Source organism: Ailuropoda melanoleuca, chromosome 1 (assembly GCF_002007445.2).
Source record: "Ailuropoda melanoleuca isolate Jingjing chromosome 1, ASM200744v2, whole genome shotgun sequence".
In the NCBI taxonomy this organism is placed as follows: domain Eukaryota; kingdom Metazoa; phylum Chordata; class Mammalia; order Carnivora; family Ursidae; genus Ailuropoda; species Ailuropoda melanoleuca.
This window is the reverse complement of record NC_048218.1, coordinates 64,550,820-64,573,869: the sequence shown is the minus strand read 5'-3', so window position 1 is coordinate 64,573,869 and position 23,050 is coordinate 64,550,820. Positions and strand designations below refer to the sequence as shown.

Below are 23,050 nucleotides of genomic sequence, written 5' to 3'. Positions count from 1 at the left end.
ATAAAAGTGGTCAACTCACATGTCAATTTAGGCTTCAGAGATGGCTGGGGAGAAGCCAGAGATGCTTCTCTTTTTTTCATGCTCTCACAAAACACATCCAGTAGGTGAGGCAGAAAGATAACAACTTTAACTTTTTTCACAGACTGGAGCATTCCTTTCTGGATAAAGTCTTCAATGGTATCAATGATGGCATCAGCAACCTTATCTGGATCTTTCTGGGCATTTCCTGAAAAGACAAATAATAAAAACTGGGGTGGGGGGAGACCCAACTGGGCAGGCTGAGAAATAATTTGGGGATTCCAGTCCTCACAGAATGAGTGCCACTGCCCAACTCTTTCATCATCATGGGCTTTTCTAACAATGCATGAGCAAACACTTTTGAGGTCCTAGATGCACCAGGGAGCTGCTATTCCAGGATGTCAGGAAGCAATAGCCCAACAGGGAACAAAGGGCGCAGAGTTCTCACTTTTGGTATCTGATGCTCATACCTCCTCTGTCGAGTTGACCCTAGCTCACTGTGTTCCTCTGTGTTACAAAGCACAATTAACATTTTTTGGCTCATTCGTGTCCTCAAAAGGTCCATAAAAAGCAAAAGATGCTAATAAATGTTGAAATCTCATGCTCTTTAAAAAGAACAATAATTTTTCTTTTTTGTTCATAATCATCTGACTAGATGCATGTATCCTTATTCTTTCAGATGTCTTTGGGGACCTGATTCAAGCTAAGCGGATTTTGTAAGGCACCTGGAGCTGTAAGTTATCTGTTATAATCTATAATTCTTTGCACACCAGTTATCCATAAGCCTCTAGGAAGTCTTTTCTAGCATACTCAGTGAGATTTTAGCTGATTTGCTGGGTTCAAGGTGGCCACCAGAGGAAGTCCTTTTCTTTCCCCAGCACATTCCATATCTTGTTTCTCAAGCCTACTGACTAGGTAAGATCATGAAAAATCCCTTGAAAAGTCCCATGAAAAGCCATGGAAGTAGTCACGTACAAATAAATGGCAGCTGGCAAATCACAATGGGGAGCAATGCAAAAGTCCCCTGGCCAACCTGGTGTGATAGACTAATAGCCCACTTGGATTTTCCCTGTTGATGGTGTCCACCATTACTGCAGAAATGAGAGCAGACCACTTTGGCCTGGCTATGTAGACACTTGTGGGAATGTAGACAAACCCCATACAAAACTGGACAAGAGGGTTTCTTCAGTTTTTTGGATTAGATGATCAGGAAAAGAGACAAACTGCCCTTGCAAAGCTATGACTATCTCATTTTCGGAAGAATTTAAATGGGAGAGCTCAGATACATTCATTCACTCTCAACATTTACTATGTCCCATCATGGGCAAGCTCTCATCTAGTCACTTAGAACACAGAGGATGTGATATATGGGCATGAAGAGGTATTCAAGAGAAGTATGAGAAACTGAGGAAAAGGCTAGGCCAGACAGAACTATGTAACAGGAGCGTGATGTGTTCGGCCTGGTGTATTCAGGGGAAAGATCTGGTTTTGAGTTTTGTTTTTGTTTTTGTTTTTAGATAAATCCAGGAGGAGGGGGTAGGTGGAGGAGGCACTGGGGCAGGGAGCCCAGGTCTAGACAGGAGGCTATAATAAAAGTTTAGGCAAAAGACAAGAGCTGAACAAAGAGAAGAGGCCAGAATGAAGAGCCTGGTATAGGGACTCAGAAGATGGTTGGGAAGTGAAGTCAGCATACCTAGTGTCCAACTGGGTTTATCTTTGACCCTTTGTTCCCCTTTTTGCCACCCACACAGATTGCTGCGTACACCCCGAGTCGTGCTGTGCACACCCCGAGTCGTGCTGTGCTGCAGTTGTTTACATGTCTGTCTCTCACAGTAGGCTAGGGACTCCCTGGAGACTAGACCCTCTCCTTAGTCATCTTTCTGTCCCCAGTGCCTACGCACAGTGCCTGGCACATGGCAGGCACTTGGGAAATATTTAATCAGATTAGTTAATAAGCTAATGAACATAGGAGCGATCAAGGAGGTAGAGTCAAGGATTCTAGGTAGAAAGTGATGCTTTTAACATGATCAGGGATATAAGAGGATGGGCAAGTTTGGGGGAGAAGACAATGAACTAGAGTTCATAGTCTGCATTGAGCTTGAAGTGCTTGCAAGTATTGCTGACCACCCACTCTCTCCCTCTAGGCAGGTGTCTGTAAGGAGCCAGGGAAAAGGCTTCTTTGAGTGCCAGATGCCGTCTCAATCACAGTACCAAGTCAACTCATAAACACCACTGAAGGAGAAAGCACCCCCATTGGTTAGTCTAAGGACCAGCTCAAGTGGTGACAGGGATTAGTAAAGATGACAAGCAAGGAGAGTCCGCCAATCTTGATTTGTGCAGACCAGCAATGCAACCAGGTCAGTGGAAGAAAAAACAGGTTTGCAAGAACCCAGCAACACTCAAACATGTGTATATATTCATACAAAACTAAAACTGCCTCATTTCCTTGTTTTTTCTTGGGATGGTCTGTGTCATCCTTGGGTTGTCTGATTTCTTGGCCCAAATAAAGTTTATGTAGAAACACAAGACCAGAGCTCAGAAAAAAAAAAAATCAGTGGAGACAGAGACTGGTGAGTCATTAGTGGGTGTCCATAAAAGATAGAGAGAGAGACAGACAGACAGACAAACTGGCAGACAGACAAGTTGGCTAAACCGCCAAACTGGATAATACCACAAGGGGAATGAAAACATAAAGGGACTATAAATTATACTTTCAGAAATAGAAAAGTAATAAAGTGGATGTAGCATTCCATGTGGGAACATTAAGAGGAATTTTAGAGAATTACAGAAATTAAAATAACAGAGGACTAGAAGAAGGCTCAGGAAGTGACAAGGCTGGTTAAGTGCACTGAGGCTAAGCTTTTGGAGGGCCTAGAATGCCAGTGTGAGACATCCAAGCAGATTCCTGCGCAATGGCATCACCAATCCGTGCTGAGTGCTCTCTCTCTGGGACCAGTGAACTACATTCCACTTCAAGTCTGAGAGTATCCGCTCCCCTGACCAGCTCTCTGAAGGGAAACCAAGCAGAAATTCCTAACCAATGCCCATGACGCAGATTCCTGGGGAAAGAGCTCAAAGAGCATCACCTCACTAATGACAAACCCAAAGCTCCATGCTTACACATGAAGACGCACACAGCTGTTTGTAGTTTGACGAAAACAAAAGACGCAAGTAGGCTGAAAAGAGGAAAGTTGGAGTTGAATTGCTGACCCATTAGAACCAGAACCCATTAGGCTCTGGTGACCAAGAGCCTTCTGTGCAGAGATGGCCAACTCACACAGCCAACTGTGCAAGAGGTGTGAGAAGAAGGCCAGGAATACTCATCTCAGAGTCGGCTACTAGGAGGTACAAGCCAATGCTCTGATGTTCTCTATGGCGAAGCGATGGAGGAGGGAGTTAAAGACTAAATAATGTAGGGGACAGAAAAAAAAGAAACAGGAATGAGAAGGAGAGATGGTGAGCTTTCTTTCTCTTCCCTCCCTTCCTCTCTCTTCTTTCCTACAGTACAGACCAAATGTCACTCTAATATTCAGCACTATCTTCAGTTTTCTTTGTTTTTTCCTCTTACTTAAACCACCCACAGTCTTTGCTTACTCCCTTAGGGGCTGCCTTGGGGTAAGGAGCCCCCTTTACTCTGCAGTGACTATATTAACAGTCAGCACCAGACTGAAGGCAAGGGGGGCACCTTGACAGCCAGAGGTTACAAACCTGTCCCAATGGCTGGGAGGCAAATGGACGAGTAATTCCGTTTTTCACACTCTTGCAAAACAAAGGAGATTGATTTCTTGACATTATTTCCACCAATGACGTGAACAATATTCTTGCACCTCAATAATCCACCTTCAGTAACTATATAATCATTGTTGCCCTTTTGAGCTGGGAAACACAAGACAGAGAGATGCAAACTTAATGCTGAACCCATTCTTTGATTGTTTAGAAAGCAAAATGTTTGGTTTGGCATATAAAGCTTTTTCTGTGAAAAGAGACTCATAAAATACAGCCTTTGAGAAATCTTTATCTTCTCTTTTTAAGTGTGAGATTACTTTTCACTTCTAATTCTCTATGATTAGAATTCTTTGGTCAAATGTATGATCTTAAGATTAGTATGTTGTCTCCCCAATTCCAAGACTCTTCCCAGCCTCTCCAAAGCCTCCCATATTCAGCCTTTCACTTACAATTTTGAACCAAAAAATAGTATTGTGCCTTACCTAGGCGAGAACATGCCATTTCCACATTTTGTCCAGCACATTCTAGAATCGCTTTGGACACCCCTACAGGAGACAAGCAAGAGGGTTACAAACATGAATTGAAAAAAATCAGAATAGTACATCTGGATGTACGATGGGACAGACCCATACAGAATGATTGCCTCATTATCTAAAAAGCTTTCCTAATCATCAAAGAAATCATATAACCTGGATATTTCTGATAAGAAAGAAGAAAAATTTATAAATTATCTGTTACCAATTATTAGAAATCATGTCAAAATAATTTTAAAATTATTGATATTAATAAGCCAAAGTTGTAGAAACCAGTTTGGCTACAGCAACTATAGGACAGTTGACTATCACACTACTCAAATCCTGCAAGTACCTGCTTTGAGATTAAATGCTTTTGATGTTGAATTTACAATCACATCAGCCTCTTCTTTGGTGATATCTCCAAAGGCCACCTGGAGGATGATGGGACCAATCTTCATTTCATGCACGTCTACATTAGAGCTAGACACAGTCCCATGGAAACCTGAGAAGAAAAGAAATGGAGTCCCTAACCAAGTTGGCAACAGCAAGAACGACTTAGATCTCACACTCCCCAGATACATTCCTCTCATACTTCTTCCCTCTCCCTGTGATCTCCAGCCTTTAACCACCCCTGACTCTGAGCCCCAGTGATGGTTAGTTTCTGAGAAAGGATTATAAAATATAATATGTATCAAATGTGGACTTCTGCTGCGGCCAAGGTGACGTCAGGCCCCCTCGCACCTCTCTCACTCATGAAATATAAGTAAAAATGCAGGATAAATACAAAAAGCCACTAACTGAGACCTGAAAAGTAAACAGCAGGCAGACTGGGAGAGGGAGTCAAAACTTGAAGAAGCCACCTGTAAGGGGGAGGGAGAGTTTCCCATTTTATTTTGTCGTGAAATTCTCCCTGTTTCTCTCTCAGCACTGACCCAAGATGTCCCCAGTTGCAGGACTGTGCAATGAGAATCCCTGTCTTTGCAGCCAGAGGATTAGAAAAAAGGGTCCCTGTGAACTGAAGAGTATGAGAAGGAATCCTCACGACTGTCCCTATTTTTCCTTTTTTAATTCAGGCCTTGCCTCAAGATGAGCCCAGTTGCAGAGCTCCACAGTGGCACCACAGGGAGCCAAAACTCTGAGAGACAGTCTGTCTTTCTATCCACAAGAATGAAGAGAAAGGGCCCTTGTGGTCTGAAAAGCATGTATGTGGGGGCACCTGAGGGGCTCAGTTGGTTGGGTGTCTGACTCTTGATTTTGGCTCAGGTGATGATCTCAGGGTGGCAAAATCGAGCCCCACATGGGGCTTCATACTCAGCAGGGAGTCTGCTTGAGATTCTCTCTCTCCCTCTGCCCCTCCCCCAGTTCCCGCACACACGCGTGCTCTCTCTGAGTAAAAAAAAAAATATCTTAAAAAAAAAAAAAGCTGTATGTGTGTGTATGGGCAATACCTGTGGCTCTCCGCCTCTCCCTCTTTGTCTCTCCACTTTGCCCACAAGGGCAACGCTTACCACACACAATTATGAGGCAACTGAACAGGCAGCTTAAGCTCCCGGAGAACCCTATCTTTCTGGCCAGAGGACCTAGAAAATGGGCTCCCTTGAGCCAGAGAATGTAGGCGTCCCTGACAGATGAGAGCTGGAGAAGGTAGCCCCTGTTCTGTGTGTGAAGTGGGATAAATCTGAGCTTGCCTGGAGCTGCGTGTGTGGGGACAGACCCAGCCTGCATGGCAAAGGCCTTGAGAACTAAATTAACATTGGAACTGCTGCCCACAAGAAGGTGAGACAGAGCGCTTAGAATGAACTTAACTGACTGCTTGCCTGCTAAAATAAACAAAACAATCACCATTTTCCAGAAGATTTTAATAGGACCCAAGTTTCACAACATAATATTTAAAATGCCCAGTCTATAATCCAAAATTGTTTGTCCCGTAAAGAACCAGGAAAATGTGACCAGTTCTCAAGGATCAAACAATCAATTACAGATGCTAATCTCAAGATGATCCAGATGTTGGAATTATCTGACAAAGACTTTAAAGCATCTGCCATAACTGAGGTCGAAGTAAACATAGTTGAGTGCCTGAAAATGATCTGGAATGAGTGGAAAAATAGGAAGCTCTGCAGTTGATAGTTTATAAACTATAAAAAAAAAAAAGAACCAAATGGACACTTTAGAGTTTAAAAATACACTATCTGAAATTAAAAAGATGGGCAGTGGACAGAGAGGAGTCCATGAACTTGGAGGTGGGTCAATAGAAATTATCCAATGTGATGAACAGAGAGAAAAGAGATTTAAAAAAGAAAAAGAAAAAGAAAAAGAGATCCCAGGGACCCGTGGGACGCTATCAAAACACTTCACATTTATGTTATTGGAACACTGGAGAGAGACCAGTGCGGTAAACTGATTAAAGAATGACTGAAAAATCCCCAACTTTGATGGGAAGCATACACATTCAGATTCAAGAAGCCTCAGCAAACTCCAAACAGGAGTTTGGATAAACTCAAATAGAGCAACAGCAGATGTGACACAGGAGAAGCATTTGGTTGGTATTGTCTCTTTAAATGTATGTTTCGGAAAACGCATGTCACGTCATCCTAGGAAATTAGTAGCCACCTTGCTACTCACAAACCCACTGTAGAGATTATGTAATTCAGCCTGCCTACTCTTTCACTGCGGACCACATAAGCCAGCCAATGTCTTACATGCTCAGGGGTATGGGATATAATTGAATATCTTCTTTATAACTACCTGATTCCTTCATAAAAAACATTACTACCATCTTTCACTGAATAGTTATTTAGCAACTAGAAATAATGTCTCATCTCATAGCTTTACTGAACCTTGTGCATCTTCAGCCTTGGGAATTTTGTCACTGACGAAATTTCCATTAGTCCTTCTGGCAAATTCATCTGAAAATGCCTGGAAATACAAAGACAGTTTTGACCACTACAGTCCTCCATAGATGAATAAATTTGATTCATCAGGGCTTTTGATCTTGCATGCACACATACTTAGGAAAGAACAACTCTTAAAGTGTTGTTTTCATTATAGATTTTTGAAATTATGAAAATAATACATATAATTCTGTTTTTACAAATGCATTCTAGGAAAATTATTAAATATGTGAAGAAAGTTCTAAGTGCAAGCATATTCATTTATACATGTTATTTATAACAGAGAAGAAATAAAACAGCTTAAAAATCCAACAGGGAAGTGATTAATTAAATTATGGTACATCCACGTGTTGGAATATTTCACAGCCATTAAAAACCCCATTTTCAAAGAAAAGTTAGTGGAATAGAGAAATTCTCTTTTTATACTATTAAATGAAAAAAGAGCGATGTTAAATTGCATTACATAATCCCACTTCTAAAGGTACACATGTATAAAAGAACGCCACAATGATGCAACTAAAAGAATGTATGCATTTTGTATGGTTCAAAGTTTCTACAGCCAATACGTATTATTTTCAGTATCAGTAAGAGCAAGTATCTTGCCAATTGTAAAAAAAACACAGTAGTACGAGAAAGACAGTCACATAGACAGCAACCACTTCCATTTTTTAACTTCTTATTTGTCCCAGGAGAGGAATTGCTAGGGGAGTAGTCGTCTCTGGAGCAAGAGGCTGATGTATGTATTCTAGGGTTAATGGGCCTGTGAATTCTATTTCTTTGCTTGGTAGTGACACCCTCAAATCATCACTTTCTTTCTCCTTTTAAACAAGCAAGAATGATTTTTGGGGGAAGAAAAGTAAGTAAGTTCTCTGCTAAAAGACTGATCCAGTAACGGGAGGGAGACATGGGGAGACTACAGAGTCAGGATCCCAGGCTCACAGGACTCCAGGGGTGGGCAGACAAGCAGGCAGGCTCCCTGTGTAAAGGTGGACAGCTGGTTGATGGACTCTCTACAGCCAAAGATGGTTCTGGTACTTCTAGTCCGAACTCTCCTACTCCCATGGGGATGTGCTGGGTTCATTCTAACCACACCTTTCAATTGTATCTCATCCTGACAGTCTCCTGACATTATTTACAGGACCAAACCGTTTTCCTCTTATTTAGAGGACTACAACTTTTACATTATGTACTGAACTTTCTATATTCATATGGAAGAGAATCCTATAGATTAAAAGAGGATTAAGGGATGTCAGCTCCACTACAATATATGGGCGTTATTTGGATTCTGATTCAAACAACAAGCTATAGAAACAAAATAAGGCAGGGGCACCTGGGTAGCTTGGTCAGTTGAGTGTAGGGCGCTTGGTTTCTGCTTGGGTCATGATCTCAGGGTGGTGATTTGGGGGTCATGGGACCGGACCCGGCCCATGGTGGGGCTCTGCACTCAAGGAGTCTACCTGAGATTCTCTCCCTCCCTCTCCCTTTGCCCCTCCCCACTGGCACTCGCTCACATGTGTGCGCTCTCTCTCAAATAAATAAATAAATCTTAAAAAAAAAAAAAGCCCAAAAGACAAAACAACATAAGGCATTTATGAGACAATTGCAAATTTGAACATTGACTTGATAATCGAGGAAATAAGGGAACGATTTTCAATTTATTTTAAGTGTGAAAAGTATTGTGGTTATGTTACTTTTTAAAAAGAATCCTATTGCTTAAAATAAATACTGAATTGTTTATGGGTAAAGTATGTCTAGGATTTGCTTGGAAATAATATAGGAAGGAGGGAAATAAAGGGAGATAGAGATGAGACATACTGGCCATGGGTTGATAATCGTGAAGACGAGTGATGGGTACAAGGGAGTTCATTATATCGTTTTGTCTACTTTTATTTATCTTTGGAATTCTCCTTAATAAGCAGTTAAATTTTTTTCTATCTCCATAATTTGCTTGACGTTTGCTGTGCTACAACTGGTCTACACCACTCCTTTACTTTCCTGTACGGGAGATACATGGATGGAACAACCTAACAGGCCAACCAAGAAGACATTTGAAAACATTAGGGCTCAGCTGCCAAAATAACCGGAAATGAGCGAGACTGTACCTGAATATTTTCATGGTCACTTGGGTGCAGCAGAAATTGAACCTCTTGTAAAGCTGTCAGTTGAATCTTCCTACTAAAGTTTAATACTTCTGAAGTTATTAATTCAGCAAAAGTGGTTTTAGGAAACCCCAGATTTCCTGTTCCTATTGCTGGAAATGCAATTGATCTTAAGAACAAGTTCTCAGTGATTTCCAGACATTTTCTGATTATGTCTCTCATGATCTGAAAAGCACAAAGCACATCTTTATGCATCTTTCCTAGAAATGGGAGTTAGAACAAAAAGGACAAGAATTTAGCAACTTTGGGGGCGCCTGGGTGGCACAGCGGTTAAGCGTCTGCCTTCGGCTCAGGGCGTGATCCCAGCGTTGTGGGATTGAGCCCCACATCAGGCTCTTCTGCTATGGGCCTGCTTCTTCCTCTCCCACTCCCCCTGCTTGTGTTCCCTCTCTCGATGGCTGTCTCTATCTCTGTCGAATAAATAAATAAAATCTTTAAAAAAAAAAAAAAGAATTTAGCAACTTTGACTGTGATCTGTGTCTACTCCTCGCTTTTCAAAAGAGGTTAAGGGCAGTCAAAAAAGGAAAGAAAAGCACAGGAGTAGACAAGGAAAAGGGAACATCAGAGACCCTCTAAAAAGAAGCACTCAGCAATGAAGGAAAAAAGCAAAGCGACTACTGTTCTAATCATTCATTCTCTTCCCTTCTTCATGCCCTCACCTTGCTATCCTCACTCAAGATGTGTCATCTTCAATAACTCTTCCCTGAGCCCCAATAATGATGGAGCACTGTAATCAATTTATATTATTAACTAGTCTTCGGGCGAAGTCAGCTACGGCTGAAAGAAATGGCCATTGTGATAGAACCCGCTGATAATGTGACAGACAGAGGCCAGTCTACATTATAATGAGAGGAGGGTCCGAAGGGCGACCCAATTTCCCAGAGACCTAAAACTTGGCCCCACCTTGTATGAAGGCGTGGACCTGTCTCTCCAGTCCGGAGGCACGACGTGAAGCACATGGCGGCAGTGCAGGTTTTGTCCACTGGTTCGGAGAACTGTGCCCATGCCAACAACCACGTCTTGGCCGACTCTGTCCAATTCCTCCTGGAGCTTTGGCCCAGCTTTTGCCAAGAGGGCCTGAGAAAGGAGCCCTTGATTAAGCTGGAGATTCATGGGAATGGAGTTGACAAGAACATCGACCTTAAAGACAAAACCAATTTGTTTCAGATACTAACACAGAGCATTCATCAAGGATCACTATATTTGAGCCCCTGGGTTTGGCACTACAGGGGGGAAACGATGATGATTAATCTCAGAGTTTGAAATGCCACCCAAGGCAAAGTGTTCCTAGATACTTATTTAAATAACACTCAGGGACAACAGCTATATAAAGCGAGATATAAATAGTATACTGAAGGAGTGCAGAGGCAGTGGCTTGTGGGGTCTGGGAAATAGGAATCAGGGCAGCAGGCAGAGGGAGGCAGGGCAGTCATTTGGGAGGGGACCAGCGTGAACATAAAGCGGGTAGGTCTGAGCTGTGAGCAGACTGGTTTGATCTGACAGAGCTTTTCTAAATTGGGCTCGATGAAGACACCAAGAGAAGAGAGGAGAGGGAATGTGCCCAAGTGATATTCAAAGCTGCCCTGCCTGCGTCAACGAGGCTTAGTGTGGTTCACCCTGCTTCGGCGCCACTGACAAGATTCCCATCCTCTGCCCCCATCAAATGCTCCAATTTTTCTGTATCTGCCCTCAGCAAATTTGACAGGAAATTAACCTTAGATTTGCCAAAATGTGATAGGTATAAAGGCACTAAAAAAGTATACATGTATGGGGCGCCTGGGTGGCTCAGTCGTTAAGCGTCTGCCTTCTGCTCAGGGCGTGATCCTGGCGTTCTGGGATCGAGCCCCACATCGGGCTCCATGCTCTTCTGGGAGCCTGCTTCTTCCTCTCCCACTCCCCCTGCTTGTGTTCCCTCTCTTGCTTGTCTCTATCTCTGTCAAATGAATAAATAAAATCTTTAAAAGAAAAGCATACATGTATAAACGTAAGCTAGTATTGTGGGTTTTCGCATTTACGGAAACCTGACGATCTGAGGACACCTGCAGGTCCCACAGTGGAGTGGCCACTCTCTGTGGGGAAATGGCCTCAGTGAGGAAACGGCTTCTGAGGCTGGGAGGGAGGGCATGGGATTCTTCCCCTGGCTCCTAGTCTGGAGTCGCAGCACTGCGGTGGGTCTTCCGCAGGCAGGGACAGAAGGGACACTCACCGTAGCGCTCTGCACATCTCCTTTCACCAGGAGGATCCTCAGGTTTCCCTGGGACAATGAAATTGGTCTGTTTCCGGGAGCGTTTGTCAAGACCGGCTGGACTGCCTGCGGTAAACCGGGCAGGGAAGGCGCAGGAGGCAGGGAGCCCTCAAATACGGTTTTCACGGTTTCTGCAAAGGCCTGGACAGCCTTCTCCGCTGTATCCACAAGGTAAATCTCTTTCAAGGTTTGTCCATCCCACTTAAACTGGAAGTTTTTCTTGATAGCCAGAACAATCATCTTCACACACTGGTTTAAGGGAAAGCCACCAGCCCCGGAACAGATAGCAGGGATGGCTATGGACCGGCACCTGTGTGTTTCAGCCAAACGCAGACTCTGCTCTACAGCTCTCTTTAACTGGAGCAGGCACATCAGGACCTCCTCGTCCTTCCACCGCGGCCCCACGGCATGGATCACGTGGCGGTAGGGGAGCTTTCCTGCCTTCGAGATGATGGCACTGCCAGGGAGGATCTTGCCCCTGTTCTTCACTATCTGGTCACAGTCCTCTTGGAGCTCTGGGCCGGCTGCTTTGGAAAGCGCCGCAGCCAGGCTGCCACAGAGCTTCAGGTCCTCACTGGCGGTGCTCACCACCACCTCGACGGGAAACCGGGTCAAGTCACCTTGCTGCACCGTCAGCGAGACTCCAGGGGCCAGCTCCACCCGAGACAAGCTGCTCTGCGGCACCGTCAGCGAGACTCCTGGGGCCACCTCCACCCGAGACAAGCACTTCTGCCCATCCGTGCCGCCTCCCTCCTTCTCCCCTCCATTCTCCTGTAGGTCAATGGAACATGCAAACAACCGTTTCACCTCTCTTTTATAATACTGTGCTTTCTCCTGGAAGAACTGGCGGACTCCTGGCTTATCAATATGGACGCTTTCAATACAGACGGAATCCAAGGCTTGCTTGACGATGTTCACGACCTCCAGGACTTTGGCCTTTGGCCCAGTTAGTAAAATGCCTTTTTGTTTATTCTCAAGATTGAAAATTACCTGAACATTTGTCCTCTTTATCTTTTGCCAGAATGGGTTTTTTTCTATCCTTAAATAATCAATGATGACGGGAGGCTCTATTTCAATCAATCTCTCTATTTTCGTGTGTTTTTCCACAAAGTCAAAAAGCAAGCTATAGGACTCATTCACTTCTCTCACAAAGCCCGCGATGATGACCCCAGCTTTGGTTTCGGAAGTTAACTCATTGATTATTACAGTCTTTGAGGAGGAATTATGTCTCTTATGCAAACTGTGAGTGAGCCCTTTCCACTTCTTGCCATTAAGAACTTCTCTGTCTTCAATGTTGATGCGCTTATAACTTAAGGCACTGACCATTTGCTTTTCAGCATCTGATAGGACTTCAGAGGAATAGCCGATTAAGAGAACAGTTGTACCCTCTAGCTCATAAACTGCAAGAATCTTCTGTGCCATCAAAAGAGACTTAGAGAATTCTGTACAGTCTCCTTTCTGCAAAAACTGGAAAATCTCAGGGGGAAGCTGGATGCTTTTTTGAACCATGGTGTACATCTTTTTCTGTATTTCACACTTTGCTTTATACACATCTGCGTAGAGGCCTTTCAAGCACATGTGTTGAGAAGCTTCATCATAATGAATCTCCATCTCTGGGCACTCAGTGCGGAGACGCTCCAGGACGTCGCTGTGGCACAAAAGAGAATACCTTCCTGGAGAAATGGCCACTTTTTCCTTTAGACTTTGCTCTTCTCTTTTAATTTTTTGAGTGGTACTTTCTATTAATTCCTTGATTTGTGGCTCAATGTTTTGTACATCCTCTGATCTTCCTACTAAGGTTACAATCCCCCTAGATGTATCAAATTCAATCAAAATCCTGTCATCTTCTACATTATTTTTTATGGTGTCCCACACTACGGGATCCACTTTAAAGGGGGTAACTTTATATTTAGACCTGATGCTAGAGAATGCCATGGAAACATCTTCCTTCCAGCTCCTGATTCTCAGTCTACCTAGACAGAATAATGTGGTCGCAGGTCTGATGGTAACTTCACTACTGTGTTTGGACCATATTAGATCACAATGACAATGTCTCGCTTCGTCATTTATCTCATCAATCAGATGCTTCTTTTCCTGTAAGAACCTCCATAAGGGAAGATCTAATGACTCTCTGAATGGTGCTGGAAGCTTGATCAGAGGTTTCTCCTTTCCGTACAAGGCCGTGCCCAAAGAGGTATAGTATGGAAACACAGAGAGCGGCATATTATTGAGGTCAAGTTTCTTGGTCATGATGGTGTGTAACACTTAAAAGGAAAGAAATAAAATAAAGTAATCCCAGTGTAATATGTTTCAAGTGAAAAAAAAAACCCCAACTTTTCTATTAGGGAAAAAAATCCTAATGATCGTAGAACTTTGATGCTCTAACATGCTATTAAAAAGCAGCACTACTCTCAAAGTGCTCAGATATAGGGATCCCTTGCTTAATGAAATACTTTCCAACCAAGATCACTCTATGTTGAAATTCTGTTAAGTAAATTCTATTTTTCTGTTTCCTGGTAACACTGATATATCACCACCAGGTTAATAAATAGATAAGAATTTGTTCACAAATAGGGTGGTAATGTTTGCCCCAGTGCAAAGAATATTCTGGTGCTCAAAGCAAAGCTCACATAAGAATCATGCTACTCGCTGCTTCTTGTACAGTCTGAGTTTTAGGCTCCAGAGCTGCTTTAGATTCCCCTAATACCTCTAAGAGGAGCGCATGATAATAATTATCAGAGCTGACCATCTATCAGACACCATTCTCAGTGCTTTCCGTATATTTATTTATTTAAGCCTCTCAGCAACCCTTTGAGATAGAGACATGATTATTATCACACCTATTTGCAAATGATAAAACTGAGGCTGGGAAGGTTAAGTAACTCAAATAGGGTGATGCAAAGGACAAATGTCTCAGCTAAGATTTGAGCCAGTGTCTATTTAACCCCAAAGCCCACGCTCTTGCCCCTTTACCAGGGGTTCCAAACAAGATCACTTCATGGTCATTGGAGAGCCCAGCCCCTGGGGCCTCGGATTCAGTAAGTCCTGCACCTCCCCTTTGTCCTGCTATAATCCCCCTCCTGCCACTTCTACTGGGGCGGTCCCTAGGGTGCGATGTGTGTGTGTATGTGTCTGTGTGTGGGGGGGGTACTCTTCTTCCCCTTGTGTCAATTATTAGACACGTACAGAGGGTCTAAGAAGGAAGAGAATGACTCCAATAACGACTTGGATTAAAATAGCATCCTTGTACAAAGATGTTAAAAATAACTTCACCTGGTGCATGATTGTCTCCTAGGCCTGGACCCAGACATCGTGAAAAGAACATGGCCTTCAGAGGCCAAGACCCATCGTTTGAACTACCCAACATGGCTTTGTACCAGCTCCAAGCCTAGACAGAACCAGTGACCACTAACGTGTACTGAGGACACACACGTGCCAAGAACATCGCAGGTATAATTTCATTTGATCCTCACAAATTCCTCTGAGGCAAGTAGTAATGAAGGCTCTATTTTACAAATGAGAAAACAGGCTTTGGTGTTAGAGTAACTTGCCCAACAGTGGACCTAAATAGGCATTTTTCCAAAGAAGACATACAGACACACAGGAAAAGGTGCTCAACATCACTAATCATTAGGGAAAGACGAATCAAAACTATGATGAGATATCATCTCACACCAGTCAGAATGTCTAGTAGCCAAAAGACAAGCAAAAACTAATGTTGGTGAGGATGTGGAGAAAAAGGAACCCTCGTGCACTGTTGGTCAAACGTAAGTTGGTGCAGCCACTGTGATAAATGGATAAAGGGGAGTGGGAGATATAAGCTTCTAGTTATGGAATGAATGAGTCACAGGGAGGAAAGGTACGGCACCGGGAATAGAATCAACGACGTGGCGATAGCGCTGTATGGGGACAGATGGGAGCTACACGTGAGCAGAGCATACGGAGTTGTTGAATCAGTATGTTGTACACCTGAAACTAATGTAACATTCTGTGTCAACTACACATCAGTAAAAATATATATAGGGGCACCGCCCTAAGTGGTGTCTTTGGTTAAGCGTCTAATTCTTGGTTTCGGCCCAGGTCGTGACCTTGGGGTTGTGAGATTGAGCCCCACATCAGGCTCCAAGCTCACTGTGGAGTCTGCTTGAGGTTCTCTCTCTCCCTCTCCCTCTGCCCCTCCCACTTGTGCTCTCTTCCTCTAAAATAAATAAATAAATCTTAAAAAATATGTATAATAATAAATAAGTAAAGTAATAGGGGCATCTGGGTGGCTCAGTCGGTTAAGCATCTGCCTTCGGCTCAGGTTGTGATCCCAGGGTCCTGGGATCGAGATCCAAGTCTGGCTTTCTGCTCAGCCAGGAGTCTGCATCTCCCTTTCCCTCTGCTCCTCCCCGTGCTTGTGCTCTCTCTCTCTCTCTCAAATAAATAACATCTTAAAAATTAAAAAAAAAAATAAGTAATTTGCCTAAGATCACAAAGCTAGTAGGCACCAAAGCCAGGATTTGAACTCTGATCTGTCTGACCCAAGAAACACCACAGGTGTCACCTTACTGTGCCTTAAATTCCTCAACCTGTTTCCTCCTCTGCAAGAAAAAGTAACTATATGCATAGCATTACTAGGATTCAGTAAGCTACTGTGGCAGAAAACACAGCAGAAGATCTTACCTAGAGTAGGAATTAGATAAGAGTTCTTTTCCTTTCTGTGAATCAGATTTTGTTAAAATGAACAAAGTAATTCCAGAGTAAGTGCCTAACGTATTCCTTTCAAATAATCTACATAAAATGTAGACTGCTAAATATATTATGTCTTTAATCCAGCTTTAACTACAGCTGGCCACCTTACTAATAACTGGTTGTAAGTGGTGAAATAGCCCATAAGAAAAATTAGTGTTATACGTGAGCAGGTGATTGGGAAAGAATGGAGAGTTTAAGAGCCTAGATTAGGGGCCAGACTAGCCAAATCCTGGCTCTGTCACTTACTAGCTGTGTAAATTTAGTCAAGTTATTTGACCTTTCTGTGCCTGTTTCTCATTTGTAAAACAGGGATTATGGTAATAGCAATGCCCACAGGGCAGTGTCTGCGAATGCACTTTGCAGCACCCTGTAGAGCTATGCAAATGTAAGTCGTAATTATAAGGAGCAGCAGCCACAGAAAGAAAGGGAAAATCGGTGTGTCTCAGACCACGGAGAAGAGTTCATGAGGTTAGACAAGGAGGCACAGTCAATGCAGTCAGATGGTACAAAGAGGTCAGGAAGAAGGGGAGCCTTTGAGAGTGCCCTAGTGCCCTGCTGCTCACAGGTGTGGCTCTGCATAAAACCACCCTACTTAAATGGTTCCTAGTATTAGTCATACAAGTATAATGTAGACCTTCTGAGGACACACCCAACTGGCCCAGGCCTTCGAGAGGTTCCAAGCCCCCCCGGAGGCTCACTTTCAGGGGAGGCAACTTATGCAGCTCCCTCCCTGTGCCCAAGCGCAGGCTCAGGGAGATTTAAAGAAATTGTGACAGAAGCTCCTCTTTTGTCCCCCTGCCCAAGAACACTAGGCCTTTCATTCCATTTTAATCCAAAGCATACCTTCACCCCAGTTCCCCAACTCATCAAAGCCAAAGGCAGTTTCCTCCATGGATCCCCCACGGAGGAGCAGTTTATCTTCCGTGGGTGGAATACCACGTGATCCTGTCTCATGCTCCCCTGTTAATCCCAAACCTACTGTTCCTTCTGTCCCTAAGAAGGCTGGCCCCCTAATTCCCACTCCTCAGCCTTCACCTCTGAACATCGAGTGGGATCTCCAAGCTGACTTTGTACATGCCTCAGAGAACCGGCAATCTAATATCTACAAAACCCTCCGAAGTGTTTCCCTGAGGTTCAGCTGAACAAGGTTTTCACTGAGTTGCTGCAGGGAACAATCCAGCAGGCATCCACTGGACGCCATTAACCACCCCTATTAACTTCTGAATGACGAGACTGATGGGTGAAAGGGGGGAGTAGTGATACTTCATAGGAAGTGTATGTGTTTCTGAGTATTTCTTTACCTAACCTTGTTGGAATTAACGTGAGAATGTCTAAGTATACAGCTAAAACACAGATCATTTGTTTTAATACGGTATTTCAAAGATTCTAAGAATTATGGATTTTTCACTGTAGGATAGAGACTCATGAGAGAATCTCCTTATATCTTTCAAAACTCGGCCCTGCTTCTCTAGAGTTTAAATCACTGGACTCATTAACTATCATATCCCAGATGAGCAAGGTTACTAATTGGATCTGTAGTGAAACTTATGAATAAAAAATAGAATGCATAAGAACTCAACTGATAACTGTTGAGATCTGCTAAAATGGCTTAGATTATGTCAGGTAGGTTCACAAAATCAGGCTCATAGATATTACCTTTTTTGTCAAAAAACTCAATCAGAGCCGAATTCTCTTCAGGCAAACACTCAATACTGGCAACTCTTCCTCCTCCATTTTGAGGATTTTCAAATAAACATTTCAAATTATAGTCATCAACACCAGGTGGCAGGTTTTCCACCCTGATTGTTTTTGTCACTTCCAGAAGTCTCCAAGAAAGCTGGAGTTGTTTCACTGGGTGGTGCCTGGCACAGTCATCAACAAATCTCACAGCATCTACAAATCAAAATCAATCAATCAATCCATCAGAAAATTACGATCATACCCATATCTCAATACTAACTGAGATAAAGGAGATGGCTAAACACTCAAATTCTAGAGGCAAGATTTTCATTTCTATATGACAATTTCACACAACTCCCAGTCTCTGAACAGTAACACACATGAATGTTTTACCTGGCTTTCTGCTGCTGAGCTGTGTCCCTCCTGCAGGCACAGCTCTCTCCAGCCCCCCTTGACGTCCTACCTGAGTGCTCTCTCTACAATATGAATCTCCTCACTCCTCTCCTTTCGGAAGTTCTACAGTGGCTCCCCGTTACCTGCAGGCATCAGTTCAGGCTCCTTAGCTAGGCTTAAAATGCGCTTGGTTGGCTATTTGACTCCAAACTAATTTCCAAACATCACCTCTGGTTATTCTCCAGCATTCATTTAATTTTCCATATTGCCACAAAAACTAGTCATTATTTTGAAAACCCTATTCTCTTTTGCCTCGGTATATATAATTACCTGTACCTGAAATGCTCTTCTCTGACTTTTTTTAAAACCTGGTCCTATTCCTCCTTCAGAACTCAGCCTGATTATCTCCTTCAAATTAATAAATAATGATGGTGGGCTCACCATGTGCCAGGCACTGTGCTAGGATCTGGGGATAGAGAGATGAATATAACAAGTCCTTGAAAGTTCACCATCTGGGAGGGACACAAATGGCCTATTGCAGGATCTGATGAGACAGGAAGATAAATACTGGGAATCCCACAAGGACTGTCAGAGTAAGTGGTTGCTGATCTGAGTTTTGAAGGATGAAGAAGAGTTCAGCAGATAGATTAGGGGAGGAAATATTTCAGGCAGAGAGAAGGGCAGTGGCAGGAAACAAGAGTGTACTGGGGACCTTGGAGACTGGGACCACTGGAGTATAAACTTCATAGAAGGGAGTAAGCAAGGCAAAACCAAGCCGACTTGTTTGGGTCCCCTTTCCTCCCATTCCCCACAGCCTGCCGTTCACAGCGGAGGGAGGCGGCTTCTCCTCTCCCACCTTCATTTTCATTTTCATATGGGTCTCCAACTCCACAGGAGTTCCTCAAGAGCAGGAACCAAGGCTTATTCATCTCTGTGCCCACAGCACCTAAACAAGTGCCTGGCACATAGGAGGTGTTCAAGATTTTTGATTAATGAACAAAAGCAAGTCCACTTAGTTCTTCCTTTATAAGAAATAATTATAAATTTGAAATAAGAATCGCTCCCTTCATTGAGTCCTTACCATGTGTCAGGGACTATATTAAGAGCTTTGCACACATTGTCTCATTTAATCGTCTTAGAAGCTGTATCAGGTAGGTATTTTTTCCTCCATTCTATCGAGGAGAGAAGTCAAGCACAGAGAGGAGTAACGGACAAGCTCAGGTAATTGGTCAAATGGTGGAGCTAGAATTTTGACTTCATGACCATCCTCCTGCCATAGCCATGGAATAACGAGGACTCGGACTGGAAAACTGCCTGGTCCTTCTGGAGATGACTCCTCACACGGACCTTGAACAGCACTCATTTCCTGAATCACATGCACTTTCTCTCCTGCATGTGGAACAGCCATGAAAGCACTAAGGAAATATATGGTAAAGGACAGAAGAGAAGAGGCTGTGTAGAGATGGGCTGCGGGGTTCAAATCCGAGAATTTATTAGCATCCCTGCACGACGGTCTCCTCAACTGTAAAATGAGGAGTAGTAACAATGATCCCAAAAGGAACAGATGAATTAACACATATGATGAGCTTAGCACAGTACCTGACTTCCAGTATCCCTATATGAGTGTCTGCTATTATCAACATTGTTACATTCCAGTAAGCCCAGTTTGGTAACACAGATAGTATTTACTTCTCCCAGTGAGATAACGCATCTGAAAATACTGATTGTTCTGCTTGGAATCACATTTACAACCTTAGACTTTAGATTTCTATTTGGGTGTGTTAACCTCTGTCTCTGTCTTTCTCTCTCTCTCTCTCTCTCACACACACACCCTTACACAATGAAGTCTGACTTACTGAACATACCAGAATTTAGTTTTAAAAAACTTTGCTTCTCTTTCAAAATAGTAAAGCATCTATATTAACCCGGAGCCCTTTCTTACTAGCTACGAGAAAAAGTCAAGCTTTCAGAGACATTCCATTAGCTGGGTGTCTCAAACCCCAAAGTGTGGCACAAAGAAGATTGGCAAATGCAGAATCATTTGATCTTACCCATATGCGTTGGAAAGGTAACTACAGCAACGTCAAAATCTCGTAATACTTCCACTTGAAAAGCATCATTGGACAGGCCACTTACATTCTCCACTATCAAGATTAACATTATATCGGTTACATTTGCCTTGAGATTTTCAAATGCGACCAAAGAGGAAGTATTTTCACATTCTTCTGAGGTATCTTCCATATTCTCTGATCTTCTATTGGGAGAAAGTTTTATATCCGGTTCTGACACATCTGATTTTAGAAGGACAAAAGAGGTACAAGATGTTACATTTATCTATCATGGTCTTAGCGAATTATCATAAGACACTGTCCTCTTTCCTTTTCAATCTCTTGGCTAAGTCAAATAAAAAAAAGAGCTGAGAAGGCTTTTTGCTTAATTTAGTTAAAAATAAAATGCAGCATTTCACTATTATTGTTAAGTTTGATTTTTATTATGCCCTTTTCTGCCTTGTCTCCCTGAGGAACCTGTCTTTCATAGCCTTTGACATATGCTTCCATCAAGCACCTTATCATAGTTATTGAACTCAGCTTCTCAAAAGCAAGTGACATGTTTATTCATCCTTGTATTTGTGGCCCCTGGTATATACTTGAAGCTTAAGAGTGTTTGCAGAATTGGAGATTTACTGCTTGGGCCACTGGAGGAAAGCAAGAATATCTCATGACATGTAACACCTTATGCTTTGAAAAGTAATACATTTTCATCACTAAAGAGAAAAAAAGGATACTCGCTGAATGACTAAGGAACACACACAGAAAGCAAAATGGCCAAGAGAGCTGTCCGTATACATCAAGCTCACCGAACAGCAGTCCTCCCAGCCAGCTTGTTTCACTCCACTGTTGGCCCTATGTGAGTTCCATCTATGCATCAGGTCAGTCCCACCCTATGCTTGCCCAGCGCAGCATGATATAATCTTTAGACATTTTGTGAGTGACTGTTCAATTGGGGCCCTTATTATGTTCAAGGCACTGGAGGTGTAGAGAGGGGTGCATACAGAACACATCGGAGAAGGGACTTACAGATTTTCTAATGGAGGTATACAAGAAAAATGACAAAAGGAACTGACGTTTGTAAATGTTTATCATGGCAGAGTAAAATGCTACGTGCTCACTAAATCCATTTTGTTTTCTTTCAGAGCAACATTTCCCAGACTTACCACAGCCAAGTTCATGTAGCTAATGGAATATGGGTGAAAGTGTGAACTGCACTTCCACACCTGGCAAGTACAAATCCCCTTTATGTGAATTTCCATTCTCCTTTGCAGTGACTTTGGAGGGCCACATATCAAAAGTAATCTTGTCAAGCGAAGGAAGGAACCTGGGATTCCTGAAGCAGTCTAGACTCCCCCTTCCCCAGCTGCTGATGACACTGACCTATGATTTGGGGAATGTTTGTTACAGCAGTTAGGTGACCCTGACACATACTCCTATTACGTGCAAGATGTAACACCATGCACTCATACCAAATAAAAAATAGCTTAAGGATTCAACAATAACACAGCATTCAATGAGACAGGTGTGACAAAGCAGAAGGACTGCTGAGCTGGGGGTGAGGTTGTCCGAGTTCAACCCCTGACTCTGCCACTCTTTAGCCATGTGACCTCAGGCATGACTCTTTACAAAAGAGTACTGGATGAACTCAATGGTAAGAGCCCTTCCAGCAACATAGTTTTATAACCTTATGACTATTAGAAGCTTTATCACAAGAGAGGCTTGGTTAACTGCCAAATAAAGAGCATCAACAACCCAGCCAGAAGTCTGAGAGATACAGAAGGGGACTGGGCTGCCTTGGAAAGACTTTAGGAAAAGGAGAAGCTGAGTGGATCTTGACAGCTCTCTAAAGTTTAGATAGAAGTAGGATAGAAGGGGTTGTGAGCCACAGAAGTACAGGCAGAGTGCCATGACTGTGCCAAACTATTTAGGAAATGGTGGTCTGACTGATGAAGCTCAAGGAGCACTTGGGTGTAGATATAAGAAATGAGACCACAAAAGTTGGCTTCATCTAGAACGTGGTGTGGACTTTATCTTGCAGTCAGTAGTAACGGTGAGTTGTGGAAGTTTTCTGTGATAAGGAGGACAGGGTATTTAGCAATAGTAAAAGGGCTGGTCAGATTTAAGGAGAAGGACATCAGATAGAGAGAGACCAAGCAGGGGGCTCCTGCCATGTTGGATTTGTGAGGTAATAATGGCAGTCTGGCATGAGGGAGGGACAGATGAGGAAAACTTAAAAATAAATTTTGATTAAGTGTCTGGGACTAACATACGTGAAGGCTTAAAGAAGAGAGATGATTGAAGTTTCCAGTAGGTGATGGGCAGACGGGCTGTGTACTTCAAGAGAAATAAGAAAGCCAGAAAGGGTACCAGTTTGAGGAAGAAGATGACACAGGGGGCTGTGACACGGTGGCTCCAACATATTTTCCAACAGGAAGATCAGACATGAGGTCCGTAATTTAGAAGAGAGTCCAGGCTGGAAATACAGAGTTGAAAAAGCCAGAATTTGCTGACCACAGTGACCAGTATCTCTCTGCTCTTGCATGTTTCTCTTCTACAGGCTCTTCTTTTTTTTTTTTTAATTTTATTTTATTATATTATGTTAATCACCATACAGTACATCCCCAGACTCCGATGTAAA

The 23,050-nt window shown here is 43.0% G+C and overlaps 1 protein-coding gene across 4 annotated transcripts in view; it reads right to left on the bottom strand.

Annotated features, from left to right (window-relative positions):
* Positions 1 to 23,050, bottom strand: part of PARP14 (poly(ADP-ribose) polymerase family member 14) — a 43,566-nt gene that overhangs the window by 11,054 nt on the left and 9,462 nt on the right. For 3 of the 4 annotated variants that reach the window (XM_034659497.1, XM_034659495.1, XM_011229119.3), the window contains exons 4-13: positions 20,413 to 20,652; positions 17,945 to 18,181; positions 11,516 to 13,818; positions 10,213 to 10,449; positions 9,253 to 9,474; positions 7,097 to 7,175; positions 4,612 to 4,761; positions 4,227 to 4,289; positions 3,727 to 3,894; positions 20 to 226 (exon numbers count right to left, since the gene is read on the bottom strand). In XM_034659497.1, the coding sequence (XP_034515388.1) occupies positions 20 to 226; positions 3,727 to 3,894; positions 4,227 to 4,289; positions 4,612 to 4,761; positions 7,097 to 7,175; positions 9,253 to 9,474; positions 10,213 to 10,449; positions 11,516 to 13,818; positions 17,945 to 18,181; positions 20,413 to 20,652 (3,906 nt within the window). The remainder of the gene's footprint in view (positions 1 to 19; positions 227 to 3,726; positions 3,895 to 4,226; positions 4,290 to 4,611; positions 4,762 to 7,096; positions 7,176 to 9,252; positions 9,475 to 10,212; positions 10,450 to 11,515; positions 13,819 to 17,944; positions 18,182 to 20,412; positions 20,653 to 23,050) is intronic. The other variant, XM_034659496.1, reaches the window with a different exon arrangement.